The sequence below is a fragment of the Chironomus tepperi genome, unplaced genomic scaffold, assembly GCF_022539635.2.
Source record: "Chironomus tepperi strain 1889 unplaced genomic scaffold, CSIRO-AGI_Ctep_v1 contig_376, whole genome shotgun sequence".
Lineage (NCBI taxonomy): Eukaryota > Metazoa > Arthropoda > Insecta > Diptera > Chironomidae > Chironomus > Chironomus tepperi.
The window spans coordinates 4,742,989-4,769,288 of record NW_027226498.1 but is presented as its reverse complement, the minus strand read 5'-3'; the positions used below and the strand labels follow the sequence as shown (position 1 = coordinate 4,769,288).

General features: G+C 30.8%; 1 protein-coding gene across 1 annotated transcript in view; it reads left to right on the top strand.

The window, feature by feature from the left end:
• Positions 1 to 20,957, top strand: part of 2mit (leucine-rich repeat-containing protein 2mit) — a 37,029-nt gene extending 16,072 nt beyond the window's left edge. The window contains exons 2-3 of the mRNA XM_070647783.1: positions 8,477 to 9,933; positions 14,736 to 20,957. Of these exons, the coding sequence (XP_070503884.1) occupies positions 8,785 to 9,933; positions 14,736 to 16,880 (3,294 nt within the window). The 5' untranslated portion in view covers positions 8,477 to 8,784 and the 3' untranslated portion in view covers positions 16,881 to 20,957. The remainder of the gene's footprint in view (positions 1 to 8,476; positions 9,934 to 14,735) is intronic.
• Positions 20,958 to 26,300: the final 5,343 nt, after the last annotated feature.

Genomic DNA, 26,300 nt, shown 5'->3' with positions numbered 1-26,300 from the left:
AACTGAGCCACTTTGACAAATATAAAATGATCATCTATACATTTTCTTAAAGCATGTTCTCCTAACAAAAAAGAGCTCCAATTTTTTATGGTGAATCCTCTTGTAAAGCCTAACAAAATCTCTCTCACACTGTGTTCCACTTTTGATGAATGTCAGAAGTGAACGACTTCTTGTGGATTCTTTAATTTGAATGAAATAAATTTGTTTTCTTGAATTTCTGCACATTTACATGCTCGTGTGTGGGAAATTATTTTGAGTGGGATTTTGATTTTAATAAATGCTTAAGACGCATTATAATTGTTTGTTGAAGTAGAAATACTTATATCTAATGAATTGTAAGCATTTGAATAGGATTTATAATTAATTAGAAGATTTTAAGATTAACTTATTTTCTATGTTTAATGATTTCATGAAGTGTTGTTGTGTAGGTTTTATCAATATGGAACAGGGGCTAAAGGGCCGGGGAACATTGGGGCACGGGTCCTTCTTTAGAGTGAAGGAAAGTCGTTTATAATTGGTAATTAGCTGACTATGAATATATTCGCAGTTTTTTTAAATCTCATAAATCTTGTAACTTACTTATTGTTGACCGTGTAGATCAATTGTGATCTATGGACTCCCTAAGATAGCGCCGCTTTCTCAATCACTGCCTTCGATCTTCTATTTGCCATATTTCAACTTCCATAACTCTTGTAAGACGCATCTAAATGATTTTTCAAAACCTCATAAACCCTTTTTAAGCCAAGCAATTAGACACATTGACAAATCCACATCAAAACCACATTCAATCTCTTTTTATTCGAAACTCCTCAAAATTATGTGTGTACGTTCTACATTGTTGCAGCCTTAAACATTTCCTCGAGCAATAAATATCACGTTATTTATTCAAAATGATTCACATCATATTTGTATTTTATTTTATATTTCTTTTCTTCTTTTTTCGTGCTTTTTTTTGAGTGAGTGAATGGATAAGTTAGGCTTCTAACAAACAATTTTCATGTAAATAAGAAAATTTCTTTACGTCCCTTTTTAAAAGGCATCAGTAGCAGCTTTACAACAACAAAAAAATATAACACATAAAAATGAAAAATAAAAAGAATGTGAAAAAAATTAAAAAAGTATCCATACCTGCCAAGTGACTTCAGCGCATTTCTGTCACAGTAATCTTAAATTGATCGATCTTTAATTGAATATTTGCAACGTTTATTTGTAATTTAAATGTCCGAGTTAAATTTTTCATTCGCAGCTAACTTTAGGCATGTTGGCAAAATGTGAATAAAATGAGAATCATTGATCGAATTTGAAAATGACAATAAGACTTAATGCTATATGATGCGCCAAAAACCCAATTAAACTGATTTAATAAAATTTATTTTGGCTCTCTACGATGTCAGGTTAATGAGTTTTTAAAGGCATCCGACCGACCGTACAAAGTGTTTTATTACACTGCCTTTCTATCAAATATCTGCTAAAAAGAGAAGAAAACGTGGAAAATTGCAGAATAAAATTGTCTGGAAAAATATTTTTACTGCCTGAATAAATGTTTTTGTATGCACATCAAGAGTGCCTTTAACATGAAAGATTTATTTACTTTAAACCATGATATACATGGTGATTTTCTCCCTCACACTTTTTGCATATATATTTATCCCCTGTCCTATTGTTGTGTGCTGTTTGTTATTGTTATTGTTGTTTTCTTTTTGGGAGACAGACTCTCTCGAAAATGCAATCATAAATAAAGGCATTGACAATATTTATATCGAGTGGAAAAAAAATGTATAAATGAAAAATAAAATAAAAATACGGAATGGCTGATTGAATCAGAAAAGATGGAGTGCGAAGTGAGATGGAACGAAATAGGATATAGAAGAAGTAATAACAAAAGGGGATGAAATTCTTATCAGAAAGAAATCTTAAAGCTTTATACTTCAAAGAATAGTTTATTTTATGACAAAGTAATCCTATAAGCTGAAAATTTCTATGAAATTTCGAAATGGGGAGCTGAAAAAAATATATAAAAACAGGAACATTTTGATTCATGACTTTTCAAATGTAATAAATTTTCATGAGTATTATTTTTGTTGAATAATGTTAAAGATTTTGGAATTAATGTTCACCGTTGGAAATTATGATAATTTTTTGAAAGTGGGGAATTGATGTACTTTTGAGTCTCGAGTGGTTGTTGAAATTTTTTTTTCTGTTATGATTTATGGACAAACTGCGTTGTTGCTTTTTGTAAATGTGGAATTAATTTCATATTATTGTATACTAAATAAACTTTTTAAATCAAATCATACCTTGCTCTTCAGGCTATAAAATTTAATATTACTCATATTCTGTCAGAATGATTCTGACTTCATCAAAAAAAATCAAATTTGGATACACTTAATATGATTAAATTTTAAAATATGATGGAATAAAATTCCCTTCATTTTTTGACTTCTTGTTGAACAACTTTTGACTTTATAATCAAATATATTTCAACCTGGCCGTTTGTTCCACCCTCACAGTATGACATTAATGAAATAAAAAATTAATTAAGTGTGTTTTTCATCCTAAATTGGAAACGAATTAAATTTTTATCTGTACAGAGTTGATGCATGACTAAGTTGTATTTGGAATAATATACTTCATTAAAAATTCTTACAAGAAGTCGTCTCTGACTATGTATATAAAAACTGACTTTGAACTCTGGTTCTTACTTATGGATTCCAGTCAAGGACGGTGAAACAAGTTTTTTTTATCCTACTTACGACACTTCCTTAAGTGCTTTGTTTTCACATTAGGACATACCAATTAATCATTTCCTGACAAGCTCTTTTTAGAAAGACTTGATATGGTGATCAATCACCTAGATCACTAGCCCACAAGATTTTGAGGATCCGCCTAAAGCAGTTGCTGAAGTTTTTATAGAATTTCTATATTTTAAATTTAAATAAAAATTAGGTTTCGCAACCACAATGCATCACAGATTTGGCCTGATTTATGTTCATGAAAGATTTTCATTTTCAGTGACTTCTTTATGTTGGTGGATTTCCAGATGTTTTAGAGTCTCATGAATGCTCCACTCACTTTCTGTATTCTCTGGTTAATATCTATCTTTGTACCGACATCTGCAGAAATTTTGGTACTAAGATACGCAAAATGCTCATTGCCAAGATACGTGAAATGACCTGTCCGCTGATAAACAAAAGGCATTGTTTTTCGTATGACTCAAATCTCTTCTGTCTATTTTGACGATAATGAAAAGGCTTTTCTTGACTTTAATTCGAGATCTCTGAGTTTCTACTTTTGCATATCCTCTCCCCTCCTAAATAGTTACGTAATGAAAGAATAGCTCATATACACTTTTTCCACCAAGATTCATAGCAAAACACCACCAAATTTAGTTGTTATTTATCTTTACTTATTTCTTATTTCTCTCTTAATATCAATTGCTGCAATAAAAATTAATCTCAAACTTTTTAAGAATATCCTTCTATTAATTTACAAAACCATACTTAATCTACGCACCAAAAACTGCTTATTACAACAAATTTATCTTGATAGCACACAAAAATTCCATCCCTTGCTTGCAGTTCAACCCGCAAAATCAAATGAATAATATGAGATACTTAAAAATATGGGGGAGCCAGAAGCATTATGCGATTCTTCACATAGCAATAAAATAAAATAAAATGAATAGGAAACGGCAGGCAGCAAAAGTAGCAAAAAAACATAACAGCACGAGAAAAACAATTTTCATTGCATGAAATAAAGTGTGAACGTTATCGAGTGTGACCCTTTGAGAATTGAACAGCAATAAAAGTAGGGTGGAAAGGAGAAATTTTTTGGTCAGCAAATGCAAAATGAATAGAAAAGGTAGAAAAAAAAATAATATTGTGAGACTAGAAACAATCCACAACAATTTTCCGATAACCGGAACCATAAATATTTTTACTTCAATAAATTTTCTTATTTCTTATTCTTTACCTTCATATGGTCATGTGGATCTTTTCTTCTAGATTGTATGCCAGCGGTCATGCATGTTTATCATGTACACAACTTTTGCCTTTTTTCCTTTCTGTGTCCTTTTCAATCTACAGAGCTAACAACATTACAATATCTAAGAAACAATCGAGTTAATGTGCCTTTTACTATTTTTTTTTTCTTTTCCTTCCTGTTTATCTCTTTTTCATACGTAAATACTTTCGTAAATATTTTATTTGGAAGGAACAATTCACAAAAAAAAAATTGAAAAAGGTCTTAGAAGACGAAGAGAAAATAATTGTCTTGAGATTTATGTTCATTTCTACGCCTTTGTCTCATTCTATCACTTTGCCTACGTTGTTTCTCTATTCAAACATGAAAATACTCTTGACAATTACTAAATGTCAGAGTTGTTTTCATAGAATATTCGAACAGCAGAACGTGTTCAACAAAATTTAGTATTCTTTAGTATTCTCAATTTTGTGAATTAAACCATTAGCATGCTCCTTGCTTGTTCAGGTCTTCGTCACCATGTTAGCGAGAAGATGCGAGATAGGCATGACACAGTGAATTTCGACCACTCGGGATGGTTTATATTGGTACTCTGAATCAAGTTTTGATTTGAAACTGTTCCATCTGTAAAACGATTTGCGGCTGATAGTTGCTTAACAAATCAGGATCAAAACCATTCCTTCAATAACATTACTACCTGTACAAAGGAAGGATAAGAGCGTTTCCGCTACATATAATTTAGATTCCAACTCTGCAAAATTCAAAGAAATTTAAGTTTCTTATTTTTTCACAATAATTCCATGTCCTGCCAACCAGACAGAAACAAAGGATAAACCATTTAAATGAAGAGGCAGGATGTGTCACAAATAAGAATCAGCAAGAGAACAACAAGAAGTACGAAATTTTAAGCACTAATGGAGGATAGAAATGAATACGACAAAAAAAATATTCTGTTGGCATCAAATTATTCCTCATGTATTACATACATTCGTTCACGACCATTACATTTTCATACTGTCAGTCACGGTTGAGTGTCAGTCAAGTAAGAAGACATCGTACAGGATATGAATTCTAAAATATATGTGCGTTCCGTTATAAATAATATTACACAATTTTCATTCTGTAATCAGATTATAATGTTTGATGAAAGTGAACCGTGAACGAAACGTACAAAAAAGAAGGCAAGATTATTCTTGGAAATGTGAAGGCACAAAAGAAATGATGAGAAAGAGTGAGCATCTGGGTTTTGTTATGTGAAAGCCTTCAAGCACAGAAAAGCAGAAATTGGGGAAGAGAGAGAAAAACTTTGAAACGAGAAGGAAAAATAAAAAAAAATAAACGAGGAGTAGAGATTCTGCTTTCGTTTATTTCCATGATGTCCCAATAAATTCTCTAATGAAATAGGGCTTTGTGTTCCTTTTGAACAATAATTCTTCTTTATTGTCAATTCTGTTTACTTTCCGTTTCTGTTTTGATAAAAAAGAATTGTAAGTAGGGAAAGCAACAGAAATTGGGTGTAGCTAGGGAATATATTTAACAGATTTTCAGAGATACATGCGAAATAACAATTGTTAAGGTTTCTTGGACATTGATTTGAATTTATTTGGTCAATTAATGCATTTCCTGCATTTTAGTTGCGCACTATTTTGACGACTGAAGCCAAAGGTATTCAAGTTAAATGTTATTTTTATTAAGCATATTCAAGTTTTCGTTAACAGGTGCTTACGTACTCGAGTGACTATGAATTATATGTAATGACAGGAAAACAAGTTATTATACTTTAAAGAAGCATGAAACAGGATTTATTTTGGAACGTCAAAAGCTAAAGGAGTGTTGGCAGAAGAGAAATTACTTGGCGTAAAATCGTAGAGAAAAAGGCAGAACAACAAAAAAATAAACTAGCTGAAGTTTCCGTTTTGCCAATGAAAAGAAACCGTTTCAACCGCTTTATAAACTTGTTCAATCTATAACTTTAGATTGTGTTTTCTTTCTTAACTTTGTTTGTGGTAAATTTACTGAATGTTTATCAATAGTTCACTATTTCAATGAATAAAATGTGTTTCCAAAATCAATACTGGAACTAAATAACCAAAATTAAAACAATATTTACAAATAATTTAAAACAATCCTTATTTCTATCCCATCCCAAAATATGACAATATTTGAAGTAAATTTAATAATAATACCAAAATAAACCCTTTTAAATAGACAATAAGTAAAACATCAAGTACTGCCTTAAGTCTAATGCATAGACAAACAGTCACAATTTTCCAAAAATAAAATGACCCTTTTTAAATTTCTTAGCTAATCAGAAAAGAGTCGCAATTGGTCGCTATAAAGAATTTTCATGGGACAAAAAAAGCAACAAAAATGAGAAGGAAAAACTTTTCGGGGTTAAAGATTCAACTCTACTCAATAACTTGATGATACTGATGTTGATTGTATTTAAAAGGAAGGAAAAGAAATCAGGAAAAAGAAACTTTTTTTTGATCCTAACTAGAATTAAATTGAAAGAAAATTTATGATCTGCAAAAAAGGGGTTAACAAACTTGTTTGGAGACAGGCTTAAAGTATTTCAAAGCAACAAAAAAAAAGAGAGAGTAAATTTCCATCTTGTTCAGCTTCAAGGCAGTCAATTAAATAAATATAAATGTAAGCAGTCAATTAAAGTAATTTGATGTGACCATTGTATGAGTGTGAAAGGTTCGACAATGACTACAACAAAAAACACTTTTTGTCTCTTATGAGAAATTGTTGCTGGGGACAAGAATTAATGAACAAGGAATGAAATTGATGAATGGTTTTTAATGGGTCTAAGAATATGAATGAAGTGCCGTGGCAACAGTAAAAAGTGATATCCAACAAAAAAGGAGGGTTACATTCGGAAGTGGATCATTGTCATTAATGCTTACCCAAAAAATACATTTTTTTCCGACTTGACCATTACTGCCTCCTCTTTAAGTGATTTACTCCAACTTCCTTCCTTTTCACATTTTTTTATTATCATTCCCTTTTTATTAATTAAACTATTTATCATGAGAGAAAATAGAACTTCTGAACTTTAAGTGACCCATTATTTGATCAAACTTTTCTCTTGTTTACCCTTTTTTGGGATAACATAAAAATAGAGCATATGCTAATATCAGTAATTTGCCTCTTTGGGTTTATTTTAAGAGCTATTTATTCTAAGTATTTGAAAAATACCAATCCCAATTTCGGCTCATTTATGTGAATTCTTAAGGAAATTCAGGAAAACATTCAGACATATTAACGGTAATAATCAAGAGCATTTCAAGGATTTGAACTTTAAAGAGGATTTAAAGTAAAAAACTCTAGAGCAGTCATGAGCAAGATTTCATTTTTTGGCACACCTAGGTAATAAGCCTGAACCAAAACAGCACTTTACATTCTTTTCATAGAATTTCCAAAAAATTTGACATTAGTGTACCACGTAACTAAAATCAGCTAGTACTAAATTAAATATACAACAATATACAATTTCCATAAAGGCAGCGTAAATTTGGCTACAAGCACAAAAAGGTGCGAAATTGGTCTTGGATTGTGTAAAATTGCATAAACAAAATTTTTCACGCCATGATGTTTACAAAAAGCATAAATAACTGTTGATTTTCGAAATTATTGTTGATTCTGTTTGGATATAAAATCATGTAAATTAATTGTTTTAACGAAATTCATGTTTATAATGAAATTTTTGCTAAGAGGCAGAAAGCGATGAAATTCATTGAAAAAGTTGAGGATGTTTTTGTTAGGAAGTAAATAGTTTGAAGCAGCCTACATCCAACAAATTATAATTTTTGCTAACTTTTTGCTTCAAATGTGTTAATTTATTTCATCAGCATTAGCATGGTAACTTAAAGGTCGTCGGTTCGAATCCAACCATTTTCAAACATGTTATTTTTCTGAAATTTAGATACTTTAATTGCTTACTGTAAGAAATCGAGCAATGATTTTTAATTTGGGCAACACTGTATTAAGAATGGGTCAGGAATTTGAAGTGGAGCGAGAAACAAAGGATCGAGAGCTACTTGATTTCCTAATAATTGGAATATTTATAGAACGGACCTAAAAATATCACGTCACGCCCACAGAAGATTGAAACGATTGCTTCTGTTTATTTGAAACCTTGATTTGAAAGTTATGCTAAATATGCTTTATAATATATAAAGTTTCCTAAAAATCATGCCTACACACAATAAATCTATCAATTCCTCATCAAATCGTATGCCTGATAAATATATAGAAGTCTGACACGAAAAATGCGTCAATCTTAATTTGCTTAGATCAGAACTTTTTGAACTTCTTTTCACTTTTATTACTGTTTATTCAAATACATTTTCATAACCCCATGATGAACTTTAACTTTCATTTTCACATCCATGTTTAACATATTTTTATATCCAAACTTTTATTTTACCAAACAAACAGAAAAAAAAACTAATTTTTCCCCTTAATTTTCTTCTTTTTTCTCTGGCAGATATAAAAACACAGAAACAGCATAAAAGCATATAGAGAAGGCAGTAACGTATCAACATTTTGACATCAAAAGTAGGAGGAGGAGGACGAAAAAAAAGTTGAAAAAAGAAGAAAAAAAAATAACAATTGGAAAGAGATAATGGATTAGATAGGAGTACCATAAGCCAAATATCATCACATCCTAACATTTAAACCACACAAGTGTGATAAGAAGGGGGGAAAGCAAAGCCAAAGCAGCAGCCATTTTACCTGTCTCGTATTCCCAAATGATTGAAAAAACCATCAAAACGACAAAAATCATTCAAAAGCATGACATTGATAAATTCATGTTGGCCAAACTCATTTTCACACCTCATCATACTACTCTCAACCATAACAACAATATCCACGAATCATTTATATCAGGATGTACAGAGAGAGACCACCAACAGTCTCACAGCACCATTGGTGTCGAGAAAGACATTGACAGAAGCAGTGGGAGATCAACGTGCCACAACATTCATTGGTTATGATCATAGGAGAATTGACAATAAACGTTATGACAATTTGTTCGATTTTAAGACTGACGTTAATAATTTATTGTTTCATTCCCATGACATTATATTGTCGTCGACGCGTAAACGTCGTAGTGTCAACAATGATATGAATGAAACTGGAACTAAAAATTTAATACTAAATTTATCGAATGCAAACTTTACAAATCTCAATATTCTCAATGTGAATATCAGCACGAGTAATGTAATAGCATTAAATTTATCAAATAATTTATTATCGACATTAAATGTGAGCAAATTTTACAATCTAACATCGCTCGACTTGTCACATAATCGATTCAGTGAATTTAAAGTGAACGGACATGAGCACTTGAAGGCACTTGATTTAAGTTCAAATCTATTGAAAAATTTTAGTTGTATAAAATGTGAATGTCTTGAGACACTCAATCTCTCACGTAATTTTATCACAACGATCGATGGAGAGTCATTTGATAATTTAATAAATTTAAACTTTTTTGACTTATCATCGAATGAATTGAGTGTCATAGATCCAAATTTATTTCGAAATAAATCAAATTTAAGTGATGTAATATTGTCATGTAATCGAATCAGTGTCATCAAAAAAGAAGTATTTTTTCAATTGCCAAGTTTAAGACGATTGGATTTATCTAATAATGACATATCTGACGTCGAAAATGACGCATTTAGTGACTTGACAAGCTTACAAATACTCGATTTGTCATTTAATCGGATACATATTGCATCACTACAAACGATACAAAATATAGCACAACTAGCGCGTCTCTCTATTGCTGGTAATGTTATGCTTAAAAATGCCTTACGTGCATTTGCTGTTACATGGAGTATCATGGAATTGGATTACAGTCATGTGGGACTATGTCAAGTACCAGATTCACTGGCACAATCTGTTAGAATATTAAATTTATATGGAAATTTTCTCAATGTAAGTATATATCTTCTTTATTTCTTAACATCTTTATGTGTGTGTCTCTCTCTTTCAATATCTGCATGATCTCTCTATAGGTTTATTCACTTGTGAAAAAATTACAAAAGGATTTTTCTTTTTTGTTCTTGAACTTTAGAAAATATATTTCATGTACAATTTTAAATTGGATTTTGTTCTTACTTTTCTATCTTTCTGTGCTTGAGAAGAAGAAAATTAAAAAAGGACTCGTTCCTACCAAGTGACATCAGCGCATTTTTGTCCCAGCGATCAGATATTAATTAATAAATATAGAAATTAGCAAGAATTATTGTTTGGCTAACAAAGTTTCAACGGGAGCCAAACGGACAAAGTGTCTTATATGCTGCACACTTTCAAAAGTGCGCGTAAAAATCATTTTTGCTGGAAAAATTCATTGGAGCGAAAGAAAATTTTTGCTCATGGTACTCACTTCTCCTTTGTTTTGCTTCAATTAATTTTAAATTTAAAATTTTACAGATGAAAAAATTTATTAATAAAGATTAATTAAAAATATATCTTTATAGTCCCTTTTATAATTAGCCAATTGTCGTATGTTCAATTAGTAATTGATTTTCAAGTCCTTGACTTAAAGGTTATTCAAGTATAACAACATTAATAAACACCAATTATCTCTTAGTTTAATTAATATAAAACAGATAAAATAAAAGTGTCACATCCTTAACAGAATGTTGGCTAAATTACATGAACTAGCAATTTTCAAGCTGTGCTTTTATTTTAAATCTATAGAAAATTTAATATTTGTTCTTATTGATTCAATATGTTCATAGAAACTAGTACAATATGATTTTTTCAACTGACTTTTTCAAGCAATATTGGCAAATTCCTGTGAGACAGTGTGACTTTTTATTGGAATTTTTAAATTTTTTTTAAATAAGGTTCATATGGAAATGCTTGATCTATCAAGCTTTTATTTTTAACGGTACACATTGGTGGTAAGCCCCGACCTAAACCACATACAGTTCTTGGCATTTCTATAAAAACTTGGCGACTCACTAGGGTGCCAACCACTAATTTATTGTAGATTTATATAACATGAAAATGCCCACATGACCTTCTCATCATCTCTCAATAAGCCTACATTACAATCTATACAAACGTGCACATACATAGTTCCATTGCTTTACTTTTCATATGAACGAAACAAATAAAAAGCTTTAAAATTCAAAACTCGAATCAGCTGGCAATCAAACAATGACGTCGAGTACGAGCTTATTAAGAATATTTAAAACGTGCATGAATGCGAAAAGCAAAGCATGAAGCGACTGAAAAAATAGTCATAATTACGTATTCCAATGGATATAATTAAAATTAGGGGTAAAAGCAGCAAGCGATGTTGATGATGATGAGATGAGCAAGAAAAGCAATTTCCATAGTTTCCTTAGCTATGAAGACGAAGAATAGAATTTAAATTATATACATTCAACGCAAACACTGCAAAGAATTTTTGTGCTTGTTTGATGCTTAAGTATAATATTTAACATAACATAAATTTCATGAAATTTCATAAAAAAAATTCTTAATTAATTCAGTTTATCTTCTCCGTTCCTGCTGACTGTAAACATTTTTTCATATTTTCCATGAAAATTTTCAGCTGTAGGAAAGCAATAGACATAAAAAGAAATGGTTTTAAATTTTACAGCAATTTTCCATGAAACAAATCTCTTTTTTTATTCCTATTTTTATTCTTTTTGAACTTCACATCTTAGGAATTGTCACTAGTTACGTAACGCAAGAAATCGATCCCTTCACCGTAACAAAATCTTCATGTAAAATAATCTGAATTGTTTGAAGCCTGAAAAACAAATTCTCAACCCCATCTCCCCCTCTTCTCCCTTCTAATAGTGTTCCTTAACAAGTGAACGATTCCTTACCGGCTGAATTATTTTTCGAATAGGGCAATTTTTCATGGAGATTTATTCCGAAGACTAAAAACTTTTTTGTACAACTCCAAAAAAAAGGCTTAGAAATTCCTTCTTTATGAAGATTGCTATCAATTTTAATGTGGTGCAAGTGTTACTCAACATTAGAAACATTAGAATATAGAATGTAGCGAAAAATTCAGCTGAGATAGGAGTTTTCTGTTATACAATTAAAGAAAAAGTTGAAATATTTTTCACTGAATATTCATTTTGAATCGTTAGGTGCTGTTTGTGGGATTAGATTGTGATAAGTTTCATTTCGAATATAACTGTAATTTACTTAATTATATAGACCCTTAATGCTCTGTGAAATATGGATTTATTAAACAATTATTGTAATGCAAATATAGCCATTTTCAAAAACCTAAAGCAACCCTGAGTGAACAACTTGATATAATATCTAATTAAAAATTACACCTACGATTGACTGATGACATTTTCTCTAGAACGTTCGGTAAAATATGACATTAGTCGTCCGTTGACACTACAAATTGTTTAAAGTCTTGCTTAAATCTCAAAAAAAAAAATTAATTTTGTATCTAAGTTTTTAGGTAGATCATCTAAATCAGCTTCTTAAAATTCTAATTTGTTTCCTAAACCATCCTTAAAAGCGGTGCGGAATAGAAATCTTGCGGCTTCTACGGTTATCAAAATTATTATTCAGTTATACATAATTTTATTTGAATTATTCAAATTTTCTTTGCTCTTCGTTTTTTTTTATTCTTCATACTTTATGTGGTTGAAGAAGTTTATACACAATGAGAAAGTGTAGTGAAAAACTGAGACATTTTCATTTTCTGCGAGAATAAATGAATGTGTACAAAGGAGGAGATAGATAGCAAATGATAAAGCAAGAATGAAAAGAAAACCAGTAGGAATTAAAAAGATAATAAAAAGTTTTCGCTCTTTCTTCCTTCCCAATGTTTATCTTGTAGAAACAAAGGAAAAAGAATTGTTTGAAGTTAAAAAGTTTCAATTACATCCCATAATTTTGGAGCGCAGTTTTTGGCATATTTTATGAGTTTTATCAGTTAAGAATGTTTGAGAATAATTAACCCTTATTATATCTTACTGGAGTGTTTTCGCGGAACAACTTTGTCAATGACCATGGAATTTGCATAAACATTTGAAGAAAAATGGAGCTAGATATTTTTTGTGATTACAATAATTGAGTTTGAGTTCTATTTGAGTGTCTTAGAGCTGTAAAGCTAAGCATGGTTTTCGAAGTCGGCCTGGGCTTGATTTCTACGCCATGTGCTTTCGGGGTAAATTCTTCCACTTAAACTTTGCTTAAATCAAAATTTATTTTGAAGTCAAATCACTTCCGCAATCAAACATCATCTTAAAAATGTACGCTAAAGATATTTTTCATTCAAACGTCGAAAAATGTGAGGAGAAGTACATATAGGTAGATAGATAAACTCATTGAGAAATAAAAATGCGAAAATGAGAAGCTGCATACAAGCAAGCAAACAGAAACTTCTTACTATTCTCTTTTTTGCCCGGATAAGGAAAATAACTTATTCCAATTGTGAAAAGCAAACAAAAGTGGATGTTTTCACTACTCTAGAACTTTTCTGCTATATTTCAACATGTGCATTCAGAATTTAAGAATTTTCTCTTCCTCGAATATCTTCATAAATAATGGCATAAGATTCCTTCACACCATATTCACATACACTTATAGTGTCTGACTAGTCAGCATAAATTACGACAAAAGTGCGATAAAACGACCATTAAGTGACATGACTGTTGAAATTTTCCCGTTTGCATTCTCAAAACTCCACTTTTTATTTCATTTCCATCTTTTTTCGACTTCTAGTTGTATTTTACTAAATAAACCTCGCTTCTGCTAGCATAAGATGAATTTTAAAAATAATTTGTGTGGCACTGAATGTAGCAATTGTTTCTGTCGCTATCTTGAGACGTACAACTTTTTTTTCATTCATTCTAAATCACAATGCAGTGGAATGAAATGAAGAAAAAAAGCTCGTTGATTTTATCTACAATCACAATACGATATGCTGAAATTTGTTCTATTATTTGCTTCACTTCAGTGTTGTCCAAACTTTTTTGATTCATGGCATACCAATAAGGGGGGAGGGTTGGTTTGCGGATCAAAATCTCCGTTTTGGGAATACTTTAATTTGCTAAGGTTTTTCGTGGGTAAAATTCTCAAAAAAATTATAAATTATGGCCCAAATAATTTTTTACTACGACCCCAGCACACAGTTTGCACAACACTGCCATACTAGCTTGAATATGCGATTGACATGATCCATCAGTTATGTTAATTTTATTGTAAGCTGCAGTACACGATATTGAATATTCAAAATACGGTAGAAAATAATTCGAAATGTCTTCTGAATCTGTTTGATATAATCTTTGTCCTTATTAAACAAATTCATGCTGGGTGTCACCCCAAGAATAGAAATGAAATCTATTTGGGTTTCTTTTTCGGATTTCATTTGGAGCTTAATTTTTTTCACTGTATGGGAAAATCGAACAGTTTGTTGTCATTGTCAAATAAATCTAATATGATAGCAAATCAAGCAATAAGACAACGATGTGTGGTTGCTGAGATTTACGCCTTACTCAGCCATTCACCAAACCAGTCGATCAAAGAGAAATGATAAGCACCCTTTTTTCAAAAATGCGCTAAAAATTTCAAACTTGTGCATGTTTTTCGTCCCATTTTTGTTATCACTTTGCATCAATTGTTATTGTTGTTATTTTCTTTCAATTATTATTCCAATTTCCATCTTACATTTTCATGTATATTTTATCATTCTTCTTGTGTATCTATCTCATCTCTGTCTCTCTTTCCATTTCTCATTACAGATAATTGCAAGTGGCGACTTTGAGAGCTATCCATTTTTGCATAAATTAATTTTGTCTCAAAATAATTTGTCATCAATAGAGGAGGATGCATTAGGACGATTAGAGATGTTAACAATATTACATTTAGATCACAATAAATTGACACAAATACCATCGAGTCTTCCATCGAGCTTAATCAAATTATACATGCAAAATAATCGCATTATGGAGCTCAATTCCAATAACTTGATGAATTTGATAAATTTACAAGTGCTGGATTTATCTAATAACAAAATTATTTACATGCCCCAATTAACTCTACCCACTTTATTATTACTGAGTGTGAGATATTGTGGATTGGAGAATATTCATCGTTCATTTATGAAAACATCGCCGAATTTGAGGCATTTACTTATAGATGGAAATCTCATTAAATGCTCACAACTTATAGAGATTGAACAATGTTATGATGCTGTTGACGATGATGAGAATTATACATTAACTAATGAATATATCAACGATAATATTGATTACAATCAAAATGATGTTGAGCGTAAAGAAAGACACTTAAACTCAATATCGTATTTTCCTCACGACGGTGGTTATAGAAAATGTGGTCAATGGAAGGAGAGCTCAAATATTCATGATGAAACAGTGCCAAATTGTTGGAATGAACAGAAATTAATTACCTCATTTACTCGAACAAATGATTCAAGTGACGAACGAGCGACAGTGCCAAATAATAGCATGAGTATCATAAATAAAGCAAGTAAAAGTAAAACTTTTGAAAAAATATCAACCACTAACGCCACCAACATCACATCAAATGACAATAAATTTAGTAACATGACAAAGGAATCTTTGAAAGTTAAAAATGATGGAAATCTATCAAACGAGACAATGACGATAAATAAAACAAAAGCGAATGTAAGGAATGAGAACGATACGCATTTTTATGAGCAGCATGAACAACAGCCAAAAAATCAACAGAGCAAAACAGAATCGAGTGATAAAATGAAAAATTCAAAGGCAAGTGAGGAGGATGAAGATGAGCTAATGAAAAAGGCAAAATTAGCGCATCCAGTTAACGTAGTGAAAACAAAGATAAAGGCATTAAACAATAATGAAAGCATCAACACTAACAATGGCAATAAAAATTTATCTCTCGTAAGCGTAGATGCACACAAACAAAAGACAAACGGGGGATTAAATAATTTAATTCTAATGAAAACTAAACATTTTAAATTGTCGATGGAAAATGGTTCGTTGATCACAAATGGCATACAATTGAGTATGTCGAATGTTGATTACGTACACAATAATAATGGAACAACAATAATCAATCGAAATTTAATAGTTGATAATAATAACAAGAAAAAGGTAGGAAAAACAGCAACAACTATCAAGTCCGATGTTGTTGGAGTTCATTCGACAACAACAAATAAAGTAAATGCAATTAAGGATAATGGAATGGAGAATGTCCATTATGTAGCACCAACAAACAATAATAAAAGTAAATCAATTGATGAAGTAAATCGATTAAATGATAATAGCAGTGATGGTCATAGTAGTATTAGTGCCAATAGTAATAATGGCAAAAGTCGATATGGTCATTATAATGTCGATAGTGAAAATCGACCGTCATTAAATCGAGGAAAGGCATTCGAAGACGGTAATAATAACAGCGGAAATGAAAATATCGAAGCAACAGATCATCAGCAACAGCAGCACATTATGGCCATAAATCACACAATGAATGGCGAAAAATCGGAACATTGGAGCGATATTCGTGAAAATGAGAATATTTCAAGTCATCCAGGTCTACTGATAGTACTCGCTTCATCCGTAGGCGTTCTATTTACCTTCATTACGGTCTATGTGTATCGTTGTAATTTCATAAATTCTTCACGTCGTCGAGTATGTCGGAGAAATGGCAGTTGTGAGCACATTAACGAGGGTCGAGATGCATTAAATGATAATTTTAATGAAGAAATTAGCTCATTTACAATTGAAACACATAATCAATGTATGGGAAGTGTCAATAATGGTGAAATGACAACATCATCGACAGTAAATCATTGCGATTTATTGCCCATGGATGTTTTGAACTCAACATTGAACCAGTCACAAGTTGACAGGACCAATATATCAATGCACTTTTGGTGACATCGAAAACATTTTGCTACTGTTCGAAATTTTTTTACTAAACATTTTAATGGTGGTGGTGACGGTGTGATTCGAAATGATGGCATTGCCAGTCGAATACGAGCCAGCAACAGTGCGTATCGATTATTTGAGTGATTTGAATATATATTGCCTGTCGTTTGAATCCTCTGACGATGACACATATCATCATCATCATCACCACTCCACTCATTCTGCTACTCGCTTTTTATGTATTTTTGGATTTTCCATTCCTTATTTGATCTGCTTTTTTTCTTGTTTCCCTGAGAGATAAAAATGAAGAAATGCGTTAGACGCACGTGAATTCAATGAATAGTAAATAAAAAAAAATATTTTCGTTTTTTGCTTTATCGGATGAATGATGTAAAACTGTGGGAAGATGGATGGAGAGTGGGAGCTGTATAAGTGAGAATTACTCAATATTTATTTCTAAGTACTGTTCTGAATGAATGGAAAACAAAGTTTCTAAAAAATGTATTTGTCCGTGTGTCTTGAATGCTGTTTTAAAATATTTAAAAGATGAAGTTTGACAATACTTACTAACTTACTTATTTTGCTGGCCGTACAGATCAATAGTGATTTATGTCCTCAGTCAGGTGGCGACTAGTGCTCTTTCGCTAATTTCCGTCTATCCATTTCCAATACCAAGTGCAATCCTGTTTGCAATAGTTCTTTGGTCAGGTTTTCAATATAATATCCAGCCCATCGAAGCCTGTTTACTTTGACTCGTCTTTTAATATCAGCCTCACTATAGAGTGAATTCAATTCTTCGTTACTTCCCATTTACAGTGATCTCCTTGTCTTTGGTTCCAAGATGACAAAATTCAAGTGTCTTTAACAATAACTTCATTCTGTCATTCTCAACTTCCAAAACAAAAACGTCCACAAATCAGGAAAATGCGTCACATTTTTTGAGTCACGTGCAATCTTCCCACTTACCCTAACCCGCATCAAGCTTCAATACTGATTTTCTTCCTTTCCATTTTGATTTCTTTTTTCATTCTTTCAAAATAACGAGCTAAGGAAATATTTTCTAAAGTAAATGTGGAAGAGATGAAAATTTGAAACGACAGAAAAAATGAAAACTTTTCTTTTTTTGCAGCATCATTGATTTTAATACATTCTGGCATAGAATATTTTTTATGATTTTCGTGGGGGGAGGATAGGGCTTATAAGAAAAAGAAGAGAAAATCGTCTTCATAATTTGGTTTTATTATCAATGAGTAGCTGCATTAAATCAGATTAGAGTTTGATCATTTCTTTCATCAACAAAAAAGCCAATAAAAATGGAATTTGAAAAAAAGAGCAAAATTAAAAATGAGGACTTAAAATAAAGTGGTATTAAATTTAAGAGGCATAAAAGCCTTTGTGATTTTTAATTTAGAGAAAAAGAAAATGAAATTTTTTTCGAGATTTTATTTGCCTTAATTTATCAAGACACATAGAAAGAGATTTTGAATATCAGATTCGAAATTCTTTTCTTGCTGAAAAACGAAGACGAACTGAATAAAGAAGACAAATTTTCTTTAAACAGAAAAATTCAAGATTATGTTTCAAAGTGAAAATTTTTCTTAACAATCTTTAAATGCTTTAGACAACTCGACAAGAATTCCATTACCGAGCGACATGATATAAGAAGCCTTCTCTAAACCTTTTTCACTAACACCAAATGAAAGCCGTTAGTAAGTTTTACCATATACAGCTTTGAATCCTAGTCTTAGTTCGATCTAATTTAGCAGAGCAGTCTTCATTTGTGTCGCCCGGTATAAATTGAAAAGATTCAATTGCTAAAGCTTATTATCAGATTGCATTTCATAAATTGAATTAAATTGCTAACTTAATTTAATGATAAATTATTTTAAACTTCATTTTTTTGGTAATTCAATATGAAATTCATTTTTAAAGAGCAGTGATGCTCAACCTTTTATAATTTGCTGTTCACCTTACTGGTTAGCATTGACTAAAACCAAACATGTCATCAGGTTCATGACATTTCCAAACAAATTTGTACCACAGCACATATGTTGCCCACCACTGTATTAGAGCTTATGATTGATTGCTTAGATTAAATTTGAAACATAATGATTTGATCGTAGTGTTTAAGTTAATTAATATGAGAATTTATGAGAAGTATTTAATAATGTCAATAATTAACTCTCATGATACATTTGTTGACAAATTAATACTAATAATAGGGTTACATTTTGATTGGTTTGAATTCGATACGAAAGAAATGGTCATTTAAATTTTGTTATTTTGACTTAGTTTTTTGACGACACAAATGAAGAATCTCCACACCTTTAACGGCTCAGCTAAACCTCATTTATTATCATTAAATGGAATTAGCCTAAATTTGGCAGCCAAATTCATTTGCCTTTTCATTCATAAGTCAATCATTGAAAATTCCAAAACTCAGCACCAAATATCATAAAATCTTACCAAATAATCATCATAATCCTCACTTTAATTTCTCTAAAATAAACAAAAATTTTCATTAAAAATTTGACTCCACCTTTAATGTGTTAAAGGCAATAACGATAAAATAAGCTCTTCTTTACATTAAAGTACGTCAACCCTAATTGTGTCTGTATAAATTTAAAGGAAGTGGAAATGATATCGATTTTCCATTAAATAAAATTTTGAACTTTCTCAATTTTCCGAATTTTATCATTATTATTATGAAATGTAATTTCTAACAATTTATTACCAAACTCTTTTACTTTTATCATTATTTTCTGCTCATTTGTTGTGTTTATATTAATGAAAAAGAAAATTCCAGGAGAATTGAAAATAAAAAATTCATTGTGTGTGTATCTAAGTTACAAACATATAATAAACATGGAAATTGTCTCTGGGGAATTTACAAAAATATTTTGATTTTTGCTCATTTTAAAAAATTCATTTTCAATTTTCATACATATTTATCTTCTTTTTCGTACATTGATTGTTGAATATTTTACTCGAGTATGTACTTTTTTCCAAATAAAAAAAAACTTCAAACAAGAGAAAGGAATGCAAACGGAAACGCTGAAATCAAATCGTGTATGATTTGAATAATAAAATTTACAACAAAAATGAATTTTGATTACGTAAATATGAAAACACATATTTACTAAAAAGAGAGAAATTGTTGTAAGTGACATGAATTCCAAATCTATATGTAGACATGATTTTGAGATGAAGCATTTAGAATTGAAAACATTTTGTCTTTGAAAATTCTAAATTTAGGCAAAGTAATTATTTTAAAAATTAAAGTAAAGTTTCAAATTCATCTTTTTGTTCAATTTTGGCGTAGTTAATATATTTAGCAATTCAACCATTTGACAGTTTTATTATCGTTATAAAATCTCCAAGCTCAATACTTTATGACATTTACATTAGTAAGTGGTTAGGCGGTGAAATGACAACAGTGGTTTAAATGGTAGAGCAATGGCTTCACGTGTCAACTTGGGTAAATTGTAGGTTACATCAGGTCTTATGACGTCCACGTGCTCTTGCAATGAACAGAGCTTTCACGTTGGGACTGCCTCTAGTTCATAAAGTTTGGTACTTCAAAATACTAAATATAGTTAGGTTTAATGATAGTTGACAGAGGCAGCTTTCGTTATTCAGACTTGAAAAATTCGTCATCTCCATCGACAAAAAATCTAAGAAAATATTTTAACTTTATCATTTTTCATTTCCTCAGTCTTCATCTTAACAACCCACAATTCTATTCTCTTGCTCCATCTCCCATGTGTGTTTGTGTGTACATGTGCGTGCATGCTTGTGATGTAAAAGAAACAGCAGTAGCAAAAAAGAAAAAAAGATGAAATATTCAAAAAATGAGAAATAAAAGAACGTTTATGACATAATTTATATATTGAATTGGATTAAAAAACATCTTGATTGTTTGTTCTTTTTATTCCCCGTCGACATGAACATTGTGAATGAGTATAATGAATACAAATTTAATGAGATTGAAAAAGAAAAAAATAAAAATTTTGTAAGAGGAAATATTAAATTTTGTCACAAAGAAATTGACGAAAAATATTTTTCTAAATTATTAAATGAGAAGAAAATGAAATGAAAAAAGTTTTTAAAAAAAATTGTTTTGCTATTCTTTGTAAATCAATAATAACTTCTTCTTTGGAAGTTGAAAAAAAAATGAAAAATTTTGCTAGGAATGGCTTCTTAGTAGTACAAATGAATCTAAATTTAAAGATACACTTGACTATAAGCTTCCATATACTTTTTTCTTTTAATGAAAATCAATGAAAAATTTAGCTATATTTGTAACTGTGTAGAGTGATTTTAAAAAGGAAATTATGAGAATAGTACTATTGAGAAGCCTATCCATGTTTAGTACTTGTGTAAAGTTAGCTTTCATTTTTAAAGAAGAACTAGAATCTTGTGAGATTTTGCTTCGTATATACTTACTTTTTGTACTTATTGGAGCATTGGTAACAACAAAAGGCTTTCCATATGAATTTTTGGCTGACTGTTCTGCGCCATGTAGCTTTTGGAGCTCCAGGACGTCTTTACCCTTGTGAATTCTAACCAAAGGTGGTGCAACGAACTTGTTTTTCTGTCCCAGCATTGACATTTTCTCTGGAATTCTTTTTACAAAGTGAATGTACGATCCAAATGTCACAACCGTACTTCTTCATCTTGATCTCCTTGTTGATGTCTTGTTGACCTGCTTTTTACAGAAGCTTTTTACAGGACAACATGTTAATACATTGAATACTAAAAAGTTCATGTCTGGTAACAATTTTACAACTTTAATTAGGCTTCCACAACATTGTGAATGAAACTGAAATTTCCCGTCTGACCAGGTCACGCCGCACGTCGTGGGGCCGGAAAATCGTAAAAACCTAAATTTTAATACTTCAAAAACTAAAGCTAACTTTACACAATTACATTTTTCTTTAAAAAATGAAGAAAACGCATATAAGAAAAAAAGAACATTACCTAGATAAGATTTGTAGTGATTAAGTGAAAATAAAGAAAAATGTAGAAATTTAAGTAAAAAGGTGAAATCTACCTAGAATAAAAATTGCCAATAGACGATAGGATTTTATTTCCAATAACATTTTTTTCTGATACAATTTGTAAATATAGCTCAATATAAGAAAAGAAAAAAAAATAAAGAAAAAGACGAAAAAATCTTTTTTGAATGAAAAATAAAAAAGAAAGAAAAAAAAAAAGTAGAAAAGAAGAAAATCACGAAAGGCCAATTTTATTTCTCCACATCATGCTGTCCATCCCTCAACAAAAGAAAAGAGAAAACTTTTCACGTCTCACATGAAAATGGGATTTCAATTCTTAGCTTTCAATATCCGGCTTTCATTATCTGATTAAAAAAGTTTCTCTCTTTTCTTTCGTTTTGATGATTTCATTTTCAGGTATAACAATTTTATTTCAGATTGACCATTCGCATGAACAACCTGTTTATTCCTTGAAAGAATCTAAAATAAAGTTGGAAATTTTTTCGATTACAGAAGGACTAAGACGCATTTTTCTTACATTTAAAGTATCAAGACACATACTTACTAACTCCTCTGGCCTTACAAACCAATTGTAATTCATGGTCTCCCTCAGATGACGCCAAAAGCTAGCTCACAACGATACACTGTATGGGTAACACTACTTTAAAGTTTAAAACTGACACCTTAAAAGTAAAAGCCAAACGTCCAAAATGATTCATAAATCTTAACATCATACCCGACTTAACATGATAAATACATTTAAAAAACTTCTTACTGTTGATTACTTTTTCTTCATCCAAATCCAAATCTACAAATAAAATCAGCAAACATACAATCCAAAGATGAAGGAATCGTAAACATACGAAGCCGCAATTATTTGGGTCGTTAAGTTCGAAAGTGTCTGATTTTGAAGGTTTTTTGTGTGATAAAGTTTAATTGAAATCAACGTATACAGAAAAAGAATAAATTTTCTTCTAAGAAATTTCAAAACCATCCACAGCAGCCACTAAGCTATAGTAAAAAGAAATAAAGAGAGAGAGCTGCTTGAGGTCGTAATCGTACATAGAAATAGGAGGGAGCAAAAAAAATTGAATTGGAAAGATGAAGATACTTGTAAATTAATGAAGCCACATACTGTGCTCACTTGCTGTGAATATGACACCATTTTTCTCACCATTTTTTATGTGAAGATGTCTATGGATGTTGAGCATGTAGCATTATAAGTAATAGGGATGGAACCGAAAATATTATGAAATTTGAATGTAAAGTAAGCGCAGTTTTTGTCATTGTTCTTATCGACGTACGAGAAATGTATCTTCAATGTATCTTTCCCGAACAACATAAATGACGATTTTCCATACAATAACGAGCCGACTTTGAGCTATGATCAACATAAAATGGAACTCGCCTAAATTTTTCAGCCATGAACGCTTTCCATGACGGAGCCTTCTTCTTTTATGACACTCGGGTTCAAAATCAAAATCCCATAGAACAGCTCTCCATCTCAATTTATGTAATTTCACTTTTCCGATGAAATCATTGACATCAAATCCAACAGATATATGAGTTATCAATTCAACATCAAATCAATAAAGCTCATAAAAATAGATTCTATATTTTTTTATTCTCTATTGATTCAGCCATAAAAATAAACACCTTGTTCATTGAATAAATCTATTCATTGAGCAATAAAAAGAATCAATTCCATCGGACATCATGATCCACATTCCACCATCATTTTACGATAAAAATAAGCAAAAAAAAAAAAATATTTCAGTATCAGCTCTTTTTTATCGTACAAAGAAAAGTATCAACAATGGAGCGTATTCCGGGTGTGGATTCTGTTGAGGCTTACCACCAATGTGTATTGCGAAAAATAAAAGGTTGCCTATCACTGCCGTAGGACATGAATAACACAACTCGAGTAAAAAAATAGGAAAGACAAAGAAATCACAAATATATATGTACATACATAGAAGAGAGGCAAGAAGCAGTCATCTATTAAATTTAATTAGACTCAATTCTGTAATAATTACAATCATTGTACAAGAAAGATAGGAGGAGATGACTTTACAGCATAGCAAGATTGTCAGGTTGGTACTTACATATATATTGTGTTCTATGCATGCACACATGTTATACGATAAATTTTAACTGAACTAATCTTGCGCTCATTGTGACATTAACAGTAATATCATTATCATTTCATACCATAGACTAGTAAGACGATATAATTGAGATTATTTTTAAATTAGTCGATATAAATTTGTCGAGTTTTGCAGATTTATTACAAAATTGTAGAAACGTGATATTGTCGCAAAGCGTGATTCAATAAAAACTTTCTTTTATGCACAAATGCATTAACATCTTTAGATTGGATGGAAATACAGTAGCGGCCAAAAGTATCCGGACAAACACAAAAATGGCCATAACTTTTGAATGGATTGTCCAATTTTGCTCAAATTTTCACTAAAATATGTGTAATTAAGATAGAAACTTAAAAAATAACACTTTAAATTCAAAATCAGTTCAATTAAAAAATTATTTTGAAAAAATTGAAAAATGAATGGACAAAAGTATCCGGACAAAGATTATTTTCGGCGAAAAAAATTTTTTCAGCATATTTTATTATTGGATTCACACTTGATTACTTAGAAATCTGCTTGGTATTTATAATGATCATTTCAAGTCGAAAATATATGAATATTCTTGTTAAAAAATCGTAATTAAAGTTTTGCATCAATGACGAGTTTACAAAGAGATCGTCCATCAATTTAGCACAGTCAACAATAGCTGTTGTTGTTTGGCGATTTAGGGAGAAAAACAATCATCAAGTATTATTAAAGTCAGGAAGATCAAGAAAAACAACAGAAAGATAAGATAAGTTATTGATCAAAGGATCGATTGCTTGTCCACGTAAGAACACTGTAACATTGAATGCTGAGATTAAGGAATATTATTGTTTAAACGCTAGTTTACGGGCAGTGAAACATCGATTGAATGATGCTTAATTATTTAGACGTCGTCCCGTCAACAAACTGTTTGTTACATAAAAGAATCGGAGTGTATGAATGAAATTTTAAATGGATCATCTTAACTCGATAGTACAATAATGAGCAATGGTTTTATAAAGTGACAAATTTAAGTTCATTCTATTTGAATCTAATAGTATTTAGTATAAAATATGTTTAAAAGATCTTAGAAATGATCCAACATAGTAACTACCGATAGTAAAGCTTGTTGTAAGTAACGTAGTGATTTTAGAATTCTTCAGTCGTGGCGGTATTGGCCCGATTCATCATATTAGTGACATTATGAATACAAAAATGGATGAGAAAATAATCAACAAGGTAGTTATTCCTTATTCTAAGCGTATTATGCCTAGTGGCTGAATATTTCAGCAGAATAATGATCCTTTTACAAATCAAAGGTCGTCAAATAATTTTTTAATACCAAGAAAATATGAGGAATAGAATGGAAATCATAAAGTTCAGACCTCAATCCGATAAAACTTAATTAGAAGCAAGTTTAGAGACAAATTTCTGGTCATAAACCCTCAAATCAGGGTGTTCAAATGTAAGCAATTAAGCATTCTAGAGTACAACGTCCATATCATCTTTAATTAAACTTGTGCATTCCATATCGAGACGACGCCAAGCAATGATTGATGCGAAAGGTTTTCCTACGAAGAATTTAATATAAAAACTAAATATAAACCCACTTTAAGCCGTATTAGTAGTTAATATTTAAATTTAGTTTCATTTTTAGGTTTTGTCCGGATACTTTTGTCCATTCATTTTTCAATTTTTTCAAAATAATTTTTTAATTGAACTGATTTGGGATTAAAAGTGTTATTTTTTAAGTTTCTATCTTAATTACACGTATTTTAGTGAAAATTTGATCAAAATTGGACAATCCATTCAAAAGTTATGGCCATTTTTGTGTTTGTCCGGATACTTTTGGCCGCTACTGTAGATGGAGGAGTTATTCTGTTTCTTTTCCTTAATTGCTTTTTGTTCAAGTGAAGTTCTTCAACTGGAAATTTTTTTTGTTTCAAAACTTTCTTCTGTTTTTGTCTGATTTATTCGAAAGGAAATTTTTTTTTTCTCCTTTAGGAAATAGTTTGCTTTTAGTGTTTTTAAAGGGATTTTTATTAATTTTATAAATAATTAATCGCTTTTTATTAAATTTTACATCCCTCGCTGACCGTACATATCAATTGTGATCCATGACCTGCCATAGATGTCCCCTAAAACTAGTTCTATCGCTGGCTACCATTTAACAATTCCCAATTCCAAATGCAATTCTGTCTTGATCGACAGCTTCCTTCCATGATTTCTTTAGACGCCCACGTGATATCTGGTTATCCACAAAGTCAAACTTAAAGACTTTAGTTTAAGAATCTTCAATAGGTCCTGCCGATCGATGCATG